Source organism: Nerophis lumbriciformis, linkage group LG13 (genome assembly GCF_033978685.3).
Source record: "Nerophis lumbriciformis linkage group LG13, RoL_Nlum_v2.1, whole genome shotgun sequence".
NCBI classification, from domain to species: Eukaryota; Metazoa; Chordata; class Actinopteri; order Syngnathiformes; family Syngnathidae; genus Nerophis; species Nerophis lumbriciformis.
The window spans coordinates 44960579-44974735 of NC_084560.2; the positions used below are offsets into that span (position 1 = coordinate 44960579).

The window sequence follows — 14157 nt, forward strand, 5'->3', positions numbered from 1 at the left end:
TGAAAACTTGGCAATTTTATGAAAAGAGGCGTAATTGTACTCGACAAAAGTCACAATTTTATAAGAAAATGTAAACATGTCGGCAATATTCTAATAATCGGAATACTACTTGGCATAATTATGACAAAAGTCATAATTTTACTCAAAAAATGTCACTATTTTACAAGAACAACAAAAAATTGGCAATATTGTGATAAAAGTCAGAATTTTATATGACAAATGTCACCATTTTGCATTAAAAAGAAATAATTTTACATACAAAAGTAACAATTTTACATAAAAATGTAATAGTTTTACGAGAAAATATTGCAACATTGTGATAAAATCCGAAATTTTGCTCAATAACAGTCGCAATTTTTACAAGAAAAGCTTGAAAATTTGGCAATTTTATGAAAAGAGGCGTATTTGTACTCGACAAAAGTCACAATTTTATAAGAAAATGTAAACATGTCGGCAATATTCTAATAATAATCGGAATTTCACTTGGCAAAATTATGACAAAAGTCATAATTTTACTCAAAAAATGTCACTATTTTACAAGAACAAAAAATTGGCAATATTGTGATAAAAGTCAGAATTTTATATGACAAATGTCACCATTTTGCATTAAAAAGTAATAATTTTACATAAAAAAGTAACAATTTTACATAAAAATTTAATAGTTTTACGAGAAAATATTGCAACATTGTGATAAAATCCGAAATTTTGCTCAATAACAGTCGCAATTTTACAAGAAAAGCTTGAAAACTTGGCAATTTTATGAAAAGAGGCGTAATTGTACTCGACAAAAGTCACAATTTTATAAGAAAATGTAAACATGTCGGCAATATTATAATAATAAAATCGGAAATTCACTTGGCAAAATTATGACAAAAGTCATAATTTTACAATTTTGACAAAAGTCATAATTTTACAATTATGACAAGAGCCATAATTTTACTCTAAAAATTTTACTGATGTACAAGAACAACAAAACAATTGGCAATATTGTGATAAAAGTCGGAATTTTATATGACAAATGTCACCACTTTGCATTAAAAAGTAATAATTTTACATAAAAAAGTAACAATTTTACATAAAAATTTAGTAGTTTTACGAGAAAATATTGCAACATTGTGATAAAATCCGAAATTTTGCTCAATAACAGTCGCAATTTTACAAGAAAAGCTTGAAAATTTGGCAATTTTATGAAAAGAGGCGTATTTGTACTCGACAAAAGTCACAATTTTATAAGAAAATTTAAACATGTCGGCAATATTATAATAATCGGAATTTCACTTGGCAAAATTATGACAAAAGTCATAATTTTACTCAAAAAATGTCACTATTTTACAAGAACAAAAAATTGGCAATATTGTGATAAAAGTCAGAATTCTATATGACAAATGTCACCACTTTGCATTAAAAAGTAATAATTTTACATAAAAAAGTAATAATTTTACATAAAAAGTAATAATTTTACATAAAAATTTAATAATTTTACGAGAAAATATTGCAGTATTACAGAAACAGAAAGAATATGAGAAATTGTTCACAATTTTATAAGAAAACAGTCGATACATTGTGAGAAAAAGACTGCTTTCAGTTTGTTTTTTTGGTAATTAGTTTTTAATCTTCATTATTTACTTCAAGTTATTACAGTATGTCTCTACATACATATTTATTTATTCAAATTAATTTTGGCCAGAGGGGGCACATTTCAATTTCTTACACACACTTGTTATTTCATATGTTGGCCAGAGGGGGAGCACTTTTAAAACCGACTCAGTCAATTTGAAAAATTCCTAATTTTTTGGGACCACCCTCATTTTGATAGATGTCACCAGCAGGGGTGCAAATGAGACATTCTCTATTAGATGCAATGTTATTGGGACAATGATTTATGTCATCACTTGTTCACACCTCCTCATATGGAAGATACTTTTCCTTGTTGATGTCTCAAGAAGGGTAGAAATACAAGAACACACACACACTTTCTTGTATTTCGTACCTTCTTGAGACCTCCGATAAATGCCTCCCTCTCGTATCATAATAAAAGTCGTAATTTTAACAAACGCAAGTCAAACTTTTACTAGAAAAACTGAACATTTGTGCAACATTGTGATAAAATCCAGAATTTTGCTCAATAACAGTCGCAATTTTACAAGAAAAGCTTAAAAATGTGGAAATTTTATGAAAAGACTCGTAATTTTACTCGACAAAAGTCACAATTTTATAAGAGAATTTAAACATGTCGGCAATATTATAATAATAATCGGAATTTCACTTGGCAAAATTATGACAAAAGTCATAATTTTACTCTAAAAATTATACTGATTTACAAGAACAACAATTGGCAATATTGTGATAAAAGTCGGAATTTTATATGACAAATGTCACCATTTTGCATTAAAAAGTAATAATTTTACATAAAAAAGTAACAATTTTACATAAAAATTTAATAGTTTTACGAGAAAATATTGCAACATTGTGATAAAATCCGAAATTTTGCTCAATAACAGTCGCAATTTTACAAGAAAAGCTTGAAAACTTGGCAATTTTATGAAAAGAGGCGTATTTGCACTCGACAAAAGTCACAATTTCATAAGAAAATTTAAACATGTCGGCAATATTATAATAATAATCGGAATTTCACTTGGCAAAATTATGACAAAAGTCATAATTTTACTCTAAAAATGTTACTGATTTACAAGAACAACAAAACAATTGGCAATATTGTGATAAAAGTCGGAATTTTATATGACAAATGTCACCATTTTGCATTAAAAAGTAATAATTTTACATACAAAAGTAACAATTTTACATAAAAATTTAATAGTTTTACGAGAAAATATTGCAGTATTACAGAAACAGAAAGAATATGAGAAATTGTTCCCAATTTTATAAGAAAACAGTCGATACATTGTGAGAAAAAGACTGCTTTTAGTTAGTTTTTTTGGTAATTAGTTTTTAATCTTCATTATTTACTTCAAGTTATTACAGTATGTCTCTACATACATATTTATTTATTTATTTTTTTAAATTAATTTTGGCCAGAGGGGGTGCATTTCAATTTCTTACACACACTTGTTATTTCATATGTTGACCAGAGGGGGAGCACTTTTAAAACCGACTCAGTCAATTTGAAAAATTCCTAATTTTTTGGGACCACCCTCATTTTGATAGATGTCACCAGCAGGGGTGCAAATGAGACATTCTTTATTAGATGCAATGTTATTGGGACCATGATTTATGTCATCACTTGTTCACACCTCCTCATATGGAAGACACTTTTCCTTCTTCATGTCTCAAAAAGGGTAGAAATACAAGAACACACACACACACACACACATACTTTCTTGTATTTCGTACCTTCTTGAGACCTCAGAAAAATGCCTACCTCTAGCATCATAATAAAAGTCGTAATTTTAACAAACCCAAGTCAAAATTTTACTAGAAAAACTGAACATTTGTGCAACATTGTGATAAAATCCGGAATTTTGCTCAATAACAGTCGCAATTTTACAAGAAAAGCTTAAAAATGTGGAAGTTTTATGAAAAGACTCGTAATTTTACTCGACAAAAGTCACAATTTTATAAGAAAACTTAAACATTTCGGCAATATTCTAATAATCGGAATATTACTTGGCAAAATTATGACAAAAGTCATAATTTTACTCAAAAAATGTCACTATTTTACAAGAAAAACAAAAAATTGGCAATATTGTGATAAAAGTCAGAATTTTAAATGACAAATGTCACCATTTTGCATTAAAAAGTAATAATTTTACATAAAAAAAGTAATAATTTTACATAAAAAGTAATAATTTTACATAAAAATGTAATAATTTTACGAGAAAATATTGCAGTATTACAGAAACAGAAAGAATATGAGAAATTGTTCCCAATTTTATAAGAAAACAGTCGATACATTGTGAGAAAAAGACTGCTTTTAGTTATTTTTTTTGGTAATTAGTTTTTAATCTTCATTATTTACTTCAAGTTATTACAGTATGTCTCTACATACATATTTATTTATTCAAATTAATTTTGGCCAGAGGGAGCGCATTTGAAATTCTTACACACACTTGTTATTTCATATGTTGGCCAGAGAGGGAGCACTTTTAAAACCGACTCAGTCAATTTGAAAAATTCCTAATTTTTTGGGACCACCCTCATTTTGATGGATGTCACCAGCAGGGGTGCTAATGAGACATTCTCTATTAGATGCAATGTTATTGGGACCATGATTTATGTCATCACTTGTTCACACCTCCTCATATGGAAGATACTTTTCCTTGTTGATGTCTCAAGAAGGGTAGAAATACAAGAACACACACACACTTTCTTGTATTTCGTACCTTCTTGAGACCTCCGAAAAATGCCTACCTCTAGTATCATAATAAAAGTCAAAATTTTAACAAACCCAAGTTAAAATTTTACTAGAAAAACTGAACATTTGTGCAACATTGTGATAAAATCCGGAATTTTGCTCAATAACAGTCGCAATTTTACAAGAAAAGCTTAAAAATGTGGCAATTTTATGAAAAGACTCGTAATTTTACTCGACAAAAGTCACAATTTTATAAGAAAACTTAAACATTTCGGCAATATTCTAATAATCGGAATATTACTTGGCAAAATTATGACAAAAGTCATAATTTTACTCAAAAAATGTCACTATTTTACAAGAACAACAAAAAAATTGGCAATATTGTGATAAGTCAGAATTTTATATGACAAATGTCACCATTTTGCATTAAAAACTAATAATTTTACATAAAAAAGTAATAATTTTACATAAAAATTTAATAATTTTACAGGAAAATATTGCAGTATTACAGAAACAGAAAGAATATGAGAAATTGTTCCCAATTTTATAAGAAAACAGTCGATACATTGTGAGAAAAAGACTGCTTTTAGTTAGTTTTTTTGGTAATTAGTTTTTAATCTTCATTATTTACTTCAAGTTATTACAATATGTCTCTACATACATATTTATTTATTCAAATCAATTTTGGCCAGAGGGAGCGCATTTCAATTTCTTACACACACTTGTTATTTCATATGTTGACCAGAGGGGGAGCACTTTTAAAACCGACTCAGTCAATTTGAAAAATTCCTAATTTTTTGGGACCACCCTCATTTTGATAGATGAAAAACTGAACATTTGTGCAACATTGTGATAAAATCCGGAATTTTGCTCAATAACAGTCGCAATTTTACAAAAAAAGCTTGAAAACTTGGCAATTTTATGAAAAGAGGCGTATTTGTACTCGACAAAAGTCACAAATTTATCAGAAAATTTAAACATGTCGGCAATATTATAATAATAATCGGAATTTCACTGGGCAAAATTATGACAAAAGTCATAATTTTACTCAAAAAATGTCACTATTTTACAAGAACAACAAAAAATTGGCAATATTGTGATAAAAGTCAGAATTTTATATGACAAATGTCACCATTTTGCATTAAAAAGTAATAATTTTACATAAAAAAGTAATAATTTTACATACAAATCTTAATAATTTTACATAAAAATGTGATAATTTTACGAGAAAATATTGCAGTATTACAGAAACAGAAAGAATATGAGAAATTGTTCCTAATTTTATAAGAAAACAGTCGATACATTGTGAGAAAAAGACTGCTTTTAGTTAGTTTTTTTGGTAATTAGTTTTAATCTTCATTATTTACTTCAAGTTATTACAGTATGTCTCTACATACTTATTTATTTATTTATTTTTGTAATTAATTTTGGCCAGAGGGGGCGCAAGTCAAACTTTTACTAGAAAAACTGAACATTTGTGCAACATTGTGATAAAATCCGAAATTTTGCTCAATAACAGTCGCAATTTTACAAGAAAAGCTTGAAAACTTGGCAATTTTATGAAAAGAGGCGTATTTGTACTCCACAAAAGTCACAATTTTATAAGAAAATGTAAACATGTCGGCAATATTCTAATAATAATCGGAATTTCACTTGGCAAAATTATGACAAAAGTCATAATTTTACTCTAAAAATGTTACTGATTTACAAGAACAACAAAACAATTGGCAATATTGTGATAAAAGTCGGAATTTTGTATGACAAATGTCACCATTTTGCATTAAAAAGTAATAATTTTACATACAAAAGTAACAATTTTACATAAAAATTTAATAGTTTTATGAGAAAATATTGCAGTATTACAGAAACAGAAAGAATAAGAGAAATTGTTCCCAATTTTATAAGAAAACAGTCGACACATTGTGAGAAAAATAATAAATTATAATAATTTTTTTTTTTGTAATTAGTTTTTAATCTTCATTATTTACTTCAAGTTATTACAGTATGTCTCTACATACATATTTATTTATTTATTTTTTTAAATTAATTTTGGCCAGAGGGGGCGCATTTCAATTTCTTACACACACTTGTTATTTCATATGTTGACCAGAGGGGGAGCACTTTTAAAACCGACTCAGTCAATTTGAAAAATTCCTAATTTTTTGGGATCACCCTCATTTTGATAGATGAAAAACTGAACATTTGTGCAACATTGTGATAAAATCCGGAATTTTGCTCAATAACAGTCGCAATTTTTACAAGAAAAGCTTGAAAACTTGGCAATTTTATGAAAAGAGGCGTATTTGTACTCGACAAAAGTCACAATTTTATAAGAAAATTTAAACATATCGGCAATATTCTAATAATCGGAATATTACTTGGCAAAATTATGACAAAAGTCATAATTTTACTCAAAAAATGTCACTATTTTACAAGAACAACAAAAAATTGGCAATATTGTGATAAAAGTCAGAATTGTATATGACAAATGTCACCATTTTGCATTAAAAAGTAATAATCTTATATAAAAAAGTAATAATTTTACATAAAAATTTAATAATTTTACATACAAATTTTAATAATTTTACCTAAAAATTTGATGATTTTACGAGAAAATATTGCAGTATTACAGAAACAGAAAGAATATGAGAAAGTGTTCCTAATTTTATAAGAAAACAGTCGATACATTGTGAGAAAAAGACTGCTTTTAGTTTGTTTTTTTGGTAAATAGTTTTTATTACAGTGTGTCTCTACATACTTATTTATTTATTTATTTTTGTAATTAATTTTGGCCAGAGGGGGCGCAAGTCAAACTTTTACTAGAAAAACTGAACATTTGTGCAACATTGTGATAAAATCCGGAATTTTGGTCAATAACAGTCGCAATTTTACAAGAAAAGCTTGAAAATTTGGCAATTTTATGAAAAGAGGCGTATTTGTACTCGACAAAAGTCACAATTTTATAAGAAAATGTAAACATGTCGGCAATATTATAATAATAATCGGAATTTCACTTGGCCAAATTATGACAAAAGTCATAATTTTACAATTTTGACAAGAGTCATAATTTTACAATTTTGACAAAAGTCATAATTTTACAATTTTGACAAGAATCATAATTTTGCCAAGTGAAATTCCGATTATTATTATAATATTGCCGACATGTTTACATTTTCTTATAAAATTGTGACTTTTGTAGAGTACAAATACGCCTCTTTTCATAAAATTGCCAAATTTTCAAGCTTTTCTTGTAAAATTGCGACTGTTTTCGGATTTTAAGTTTTCCTGATTTACAAGAACAAAACAATTGGCAATATTGTGATAAAAGTCGGAATTGTATACGACAAACGTCACCATTTTGCATTCAAAAGCAATAATTTTACATAAAAAAAGTAATAATTTTACGAGAAAATATTGCAATATTACAGAAACAGAAAGAATATGAGAAATTGTTCCCAATTTCGGACTAAATTTTCACGAGACCACGATGCTCCAGTTGGAAATTGAGGCATGATTCAAGGGTGCTTTAGGTTGGTGACTATAAAACATTAAAAAAAAGTAATGAATCAATAAAAGACAAGCAATAGCTGTTATGTGGATGAAAAGGAGGCACTGAGTCTGCACACACACACACACACACACACACACACACACACACACACACACACACACACACACGCACACACACACACACAGACAGAGGGATGAGTATGTACGAGTCCCTCAGGCGACGCTCGCTAAGAGCCGCCCTGGTGGGCAGAAAAGAGAGTGGTGTGCAGATTGTGTATTACCTCAGCAGATAACCCACAGAGCTCCACACATAGGATCCAACCATGCACTAAATTAGGAACAATAATATTGTACACTTAATTGGCCTGAGGATTCCCCCCCACTACCTCATCCTCACCCTGGTCGCCTGTGAGAGTCACCCAAGGGTGTACAGTAGGCATTGTACGGAGCCACAGAGGTGTGCCAGGGGACACACCAAAGAGGACAACTTGCCATATTGTCACCTCGTCTTTAGAAATGCTTCGTTTGTGCGAGTTAGGTGCTTTTTAATTGCTTTGGAAGAGCATTCAAATTACGGCGGCGTTTAGGAATCTAACTGAGCTTTAAATGAGAGTCGAGCTTCAGTGGTTTTATGGACACATCATCCCAACAAAAAAAGGAAAAAAAAAGTCCAAGAGCAGCAAATACTGTGTAGTCCATTACCTTTAAAAGTTCCTTTACACACATGCAAGTCTCTATTGAGTTATCAAACGTTACCTTTCCGTCCTTCTGGTGCTGCTGGAACGCAGCAATGAGCTCTGTGGCCCACTGGACTCTCTGTCGACTGGGCGAGAACTCCTCCTGCACAGCCTGGACCTGGCCCGGGTGGATGACCTGCTTACCTAAATGCAGAAAAAAAAAATACACAATATTTAAAAAAATGTTCATTATAAAAATTGTAGATGGTTAAAAAAAAAATTGGACCTGGCCGGGCCCGGGTGGATGACCTGCTTACCTAAATGCAGAAAAAAAATACACAATATTTAAAAAAATGTTCAAGTTAAAAATTGTAGATGGTAAAAAAAAAAAATTTGCACCTGCTTACCTAAATGCCGAAAAAAAATACACAATATTTAAAACAATGTTCAAGATAAAAATTGTAGATGGTAAAAAAAAAAAAAATGCACCTGCTTACTTAAATGCCGGAAAAAAATACACAATATTTAAAAAAATGTTCATTATAAAAATTGTAGATGGTTAAAAAAATAAATTGGACCTGGCCTGGGTGGATGGCCTGCTTACCTAAATGCAGAAAAAAAAATACACAATATTTTAAAAAATGTTCATTATAAAAATTGTAGATTGTAAAAAAAAAAATTAGACCTGGCCTGGGTGGATGACCTGCTTACCTAAATGCAGAAAAAAATACACAATATTTAAAACAATTTTCAAGATAAAAATTGTAGATGGTAAAAAAAAAAATTTTGACTTGGCACCGGTGGATGACCTGCTTACCTAAATGCCCCAAAAAAATACACAATATTTAAAAAAATGTTCATTATAAAAATTGTAGATGGGTAAAAAAAGAAATTGGACCTGGCCCGGGTGGATGACCTGCTTACCTAAATGCAGAAAAAAACCCCACAATATTTAAAAAAATGTTCAAGATAAAAATTGTAGATGGTAAAAAAAAAAAATTGCACCTGCTTACCTAAATGCAGAAAAACCCCCCACAATATTTAAAAAAATGTTCAAGATAAAAATTGTAGATGGTAAAAAAAAAAAATTGCACCTGCTTACCTAAATGCAGAAAAAAAACACAATATTTAAAAAAATGTTCATTATAAAAATTGTAGATGGTTAAAAAAAAAAATTGGACCTGGCCTGGGTGGATGACCTGCTTACCTAAATGCCGAAAAAAAAATACACAATATTTTAAAAAATGTTCATTATAAAAATTGTAGATTGTAAAAAAAAAAATTAGACCTGGCCTGGGTGGATGACCTGCTTACCTAAATGCAGAAAAAAATACACAATATTTAAAACAATTTTCAAGATAAAAATTGTAGATGGTAAAAAAAATTTTTTTGACTTGGCACCGGTGGATGACCTGCTTACCTAAATGCCCCAAAAAAATACACAATATTTAAAAAAATGTTCATTATAAAAATTGTAGATGGGTAAAAAAAGAAATTGGACCTGGCCCGGGTGGATGACCTGCTTACCTAAATGCAGAAAAAAAAAACACAATATTTAAAAAAATGTTCAAGATAAAAATTGTAGATGGTAAAAAAAAATAATTGCACCTGCTTACCTAAATGCAGAAAAAACCCCCACAATATTTAAAAAAATGTTCAAGATAAAAATTGTAGATGGTAAAAAAAAAATTGCACCTGCTTACCTAAATGCAGAAAAAAATACACAATATTTTAAAAAATTTTCATTATAAAAATTGTAGATGGTAAAAAAAAAAAATTGGACCTGGCCCGGGTGGATGACCTGCTTACCTAAATGCAGAAATAAAATACACAATATTTAAAAAAATGTTCAAGATAAAAATTGTAGATGGTAAAAAAAAAAAATTGCACCTGCTTACCTAAATCCAGAAAAAAAATACACAATATTCAAAAAAATGTTCATTATAAAAATTGTAGATGGTTAAAAAAAAAAATTGGACCTGGCCCGGGTGGATGACCTGCTTACCTAAATGCAGAAAAACCCCCCACAATATTTAAAAAAATGTTCAAGATAAAAATTGTAGATGGTAAAAAAAAAAATTGCACCTGCTTACCTAAATGCAGAAAAAAATACACAATATTTAAAAAAAATGTCATTATAAAAATTGTAGATGGTAAAAAAAAAAATTGGACCTGGCCCGGGTGGATGACCTGCTTACCTAAATGCCGAAAAAAAATACACAATATTTAAAAAAATGTTCATTATAAAAATTGTAGATTGTAAAAAAAAAAATTAGACCTGGCCTGGGTGGATGACCTGCTTACCTAAATGCAGAAAAAAATACACAATATTTAAAACAATTTTCAAGATAAAAATTGTAGATGGTAAAAAAAATTTTTTTGACTTGGCACCGGTGGATGACCTGCTTACCTAAATGCCCCAAAAAAATACACAATATTTAAAAAAATGTTCATTATAAAAATTGTAGATGGGTAAAAAAAGAAATTGGACCTGGCCCGGGTGGATGACCTGCTTACCTAAATGCAGAAAAAAAACCCACAATATTTAAAAAAATGTTCAAGATAAAAATTGTAGATGGTAAAAAAAAAAAATTGCACCTGCTTACCTAAATGCAGAAAAACCCCCCACAATATTTAAAAAAATGTTCAAGATAAAAATTGTAGATGGTAAAAAAAAAAAATTGCACCTGCTTACCTAAATGCAGAAAAAAAACACAATATTTAAAAAAATGTTCATTATAAAAATTGTAGATGGTTAAAAAAAAAAATTGGACCTGGCCTGGGTGGATGACCTGCTTACCTAAATGCCGAAAAAAAAATACACAATATTTTAAAAAATGTTCATTATAAAAATTGTAGATTGTAAAAAAAAAAATTAGACCTGGCCTGGGTGGATGACCTGCTTACCTAAATGCAGAAAAAAATACACAATATTTAAAACAATTTTCAAGATAAAAATTGTAGATGGTAAAAAAATTTTTTTTGACTTGGCACCGGTGGATGACCTGCTTACCTAAATGCCCCAAAAAAATACACAATATTTAAAAAAATGTTCATTATAAAAATTGTAGATGGGTAAAAAAAGAAATTGGACCTGGCCCGGGTGGATGACCTGCTTACCTAAATGCAGAAAAAAAAAACACAATATTTAAAAAAATGTTCAAGATAAAAATTGTAGATGGTAAAAAAAAAAAATTGCACCTGCTTACCTAAATGCAGAAAAAAATACACAATATTTAAAAAAAATGTCATTATAAAAATTCTAGATGGTAAAAAAAAAAAATTGCACCTGCTTACCTAAATGCAGAAAAAAACACACAATATTTAAAAAAAATGTTCATTATAAAAATTGTAGATGGTTAAAAAAAAAAAATTGGACCTGGCCCGGGTGGATGACCTGCTTACCTAAATGCAGAAAAAAATACACAATATTTAAAAAAATGTTCATTATAAAAATTGTAAATGGGTAAAAAAAAAATTGGACCTGCTTACCTAAATGCAGAAAAAAAACACACAATATTTTGTATAAATGTTCATTATAAAAATGTGTGGGTTACAAATAAAAACATGTAGAATATTTTGTCTCCCAATAGAGGCTACATTAATTGTGTGTGTTTATATTTGACTCGCGTGAGGAGGGCTTGCAACAAGCCCAGGGGGACTTGTGCGTGTGTGTGTGTGTGTGTGTGTGTGTGTGTGTGTGTGTCAAGCACTGCCGCACGCTTTGAGACACTTGTAATCTAACAACGGAATGACATTCAGGAGCAATTGTCTATTAAATAACTTTTATTGACAATATAACACCACTTGTTGTGTTTATACGGTGTGTGCGCGCGCGAGTGTGTGTGTGTGTGATGAGGCGTCGCATTAATTCACACATGATTTTCCCCTCTAATAGAACTGCTGCACACACATTCAGAGAGCCATTCATTTGGTGTTCTTTGAAATCTTTCGACGGATACAAAAAAAAAAAAAGCGGAGGAAACGATGCTGAATGCAAGCAACTAAGGAGGGAAAATAGACCCACATTAGTGTGAATTTTACATTTGCACGTTTTTTTCCTGCTGGAATAAGTATTCAAATTAGGCATATCTAATGGGAAGTGGTATGGGAAATGTTGCCTTGTGCAAACACAATGGTTAGTAATGAATAACGGAGCTATATGCGGAACAAATTATTGCACATGGCAACAACAATCATATTTTTACATCAATATTTCTCCACTAAAACTGACAAATTATTAAATTAGGTGGAAATGATCATTTGTATTGGAGCCCCTGGCAAAGGAAACGGTGCTATTTGTGGCTACTTTATACACTTTAAATAATGTTAAAATTTGATATAAAATGTACCTAAGGTCAGAAATGCCAAAACTCGCCATAATCCATAATCAGTATTTACCACGCACACCCCCCCCCCCCTAATGAGACATTCTCTATTAGATGCAATGTTATTGGGACCATCATCATCACTTGTTCACACCTCCTCATATGGAAGATACTTTTCCTTGTTGATGTCTCAAGAAGGGTAGAAATACAAGAACACACACACACTTTCTTGTATTTCGTACCTTCTTGAGACCTCCGAAAAATGCCTACCTCTAGTATCATAATAAAAGTCAAAATTTTAACAAACCCAAGTCAAAATTTTACTAGAAAAACTGAACATTTGTGCAACATTGTGATAAAATCCGGAATTTTGCTCAATAACAGTCGCAATTTTACAAGAAAAGCTTGAAAATTTGGCAATTTTATGAAAAGAGGCGTAATTGTACTCGACAAAAGTCACAATTTTATAAGAGAATTTAAACATGTCGGCAATATTATAATAATAATCGGAATTTCACTTGGCAAAATTATGACAAAAGTCATAATTTTACTCTAAAAATGTTACTGATTTACAAGAACAACAAAACAATTGGCAATATTGTGATAAAAGTCGGAATTTTATATGACAAATGTCACCATTTTGCATTCAAAAGTAACAATTTTACATAAAAAAAAAATACTTTTACGAGAAAATATTGCAATATTACAGAAACAGAAAGAATATGAGAAATTGTTCCCAATTTTATAAGAAAACAGTCGACACATTGTGAGAAAAATACTGCTTTTAATTAAATTTTTTTTGTAATTAGTTTTTAATCTTCATTATTTACTTCAAGTTATTACAGTATTTCCGTAAATACATATTTATTTATTTATTTAATAAATTTTGGCCAGATGGAGGCACACTTGTTATTTCATATGTTGGCCAGAGGGGGAGCACTTTTAAAACCGACTCAGTCAATTTGAAAAATTCCTAATTTTTTGGGACCACCCTCATTTTGATAGATGTCACCAGCAGGGGTGCAAATGAGACATTCTCTATTAGATGCAATGTTATTGGGACCATGATTTATGTCATCACTTGTTCACACCTCCTCATATGGAAGATACTTTTCCTTCTTCATGTCTCAAGAAGGGTAGAAATACAAGAACACACACACACACACACACACACACATTCTTGTATTTCGTACCTTCTTGAGACCTCCGAAAAATGCCTACCTCTAGCATTATAATAAAAGTCGGAATTTTAACAAACCCAAGTCAAAATTTTACTAGAAAAACTGAACATTTGTGCAACATTGTGATAAAATCCGGAATTTTGCTCAAT

The 14157-nt window shown here is 29.9% G+C and overlaps 1 protein-coding gene across 1 annotated transcript in view; it reads right to left on the bottom strand.

Annotated features, from left to right (window-relative positions):
* The window catches only part of clybl (citrate lyase beta like), a 239426-nt gene that overhangs the window by 4650 nt on the left and 220619 nt on the right, over positions 1-14157 (bottom strand). The window contains exon 7 of the mRNA XM_061970736.1: positions 8579-8703. Within this exon, the coding sequence (XP_061826720.1) occupies positions 8579-8703 (125 nt within the window). The remainder of the gene's footprint in view (positions 1-8578; positions 8704-14157) is intronic.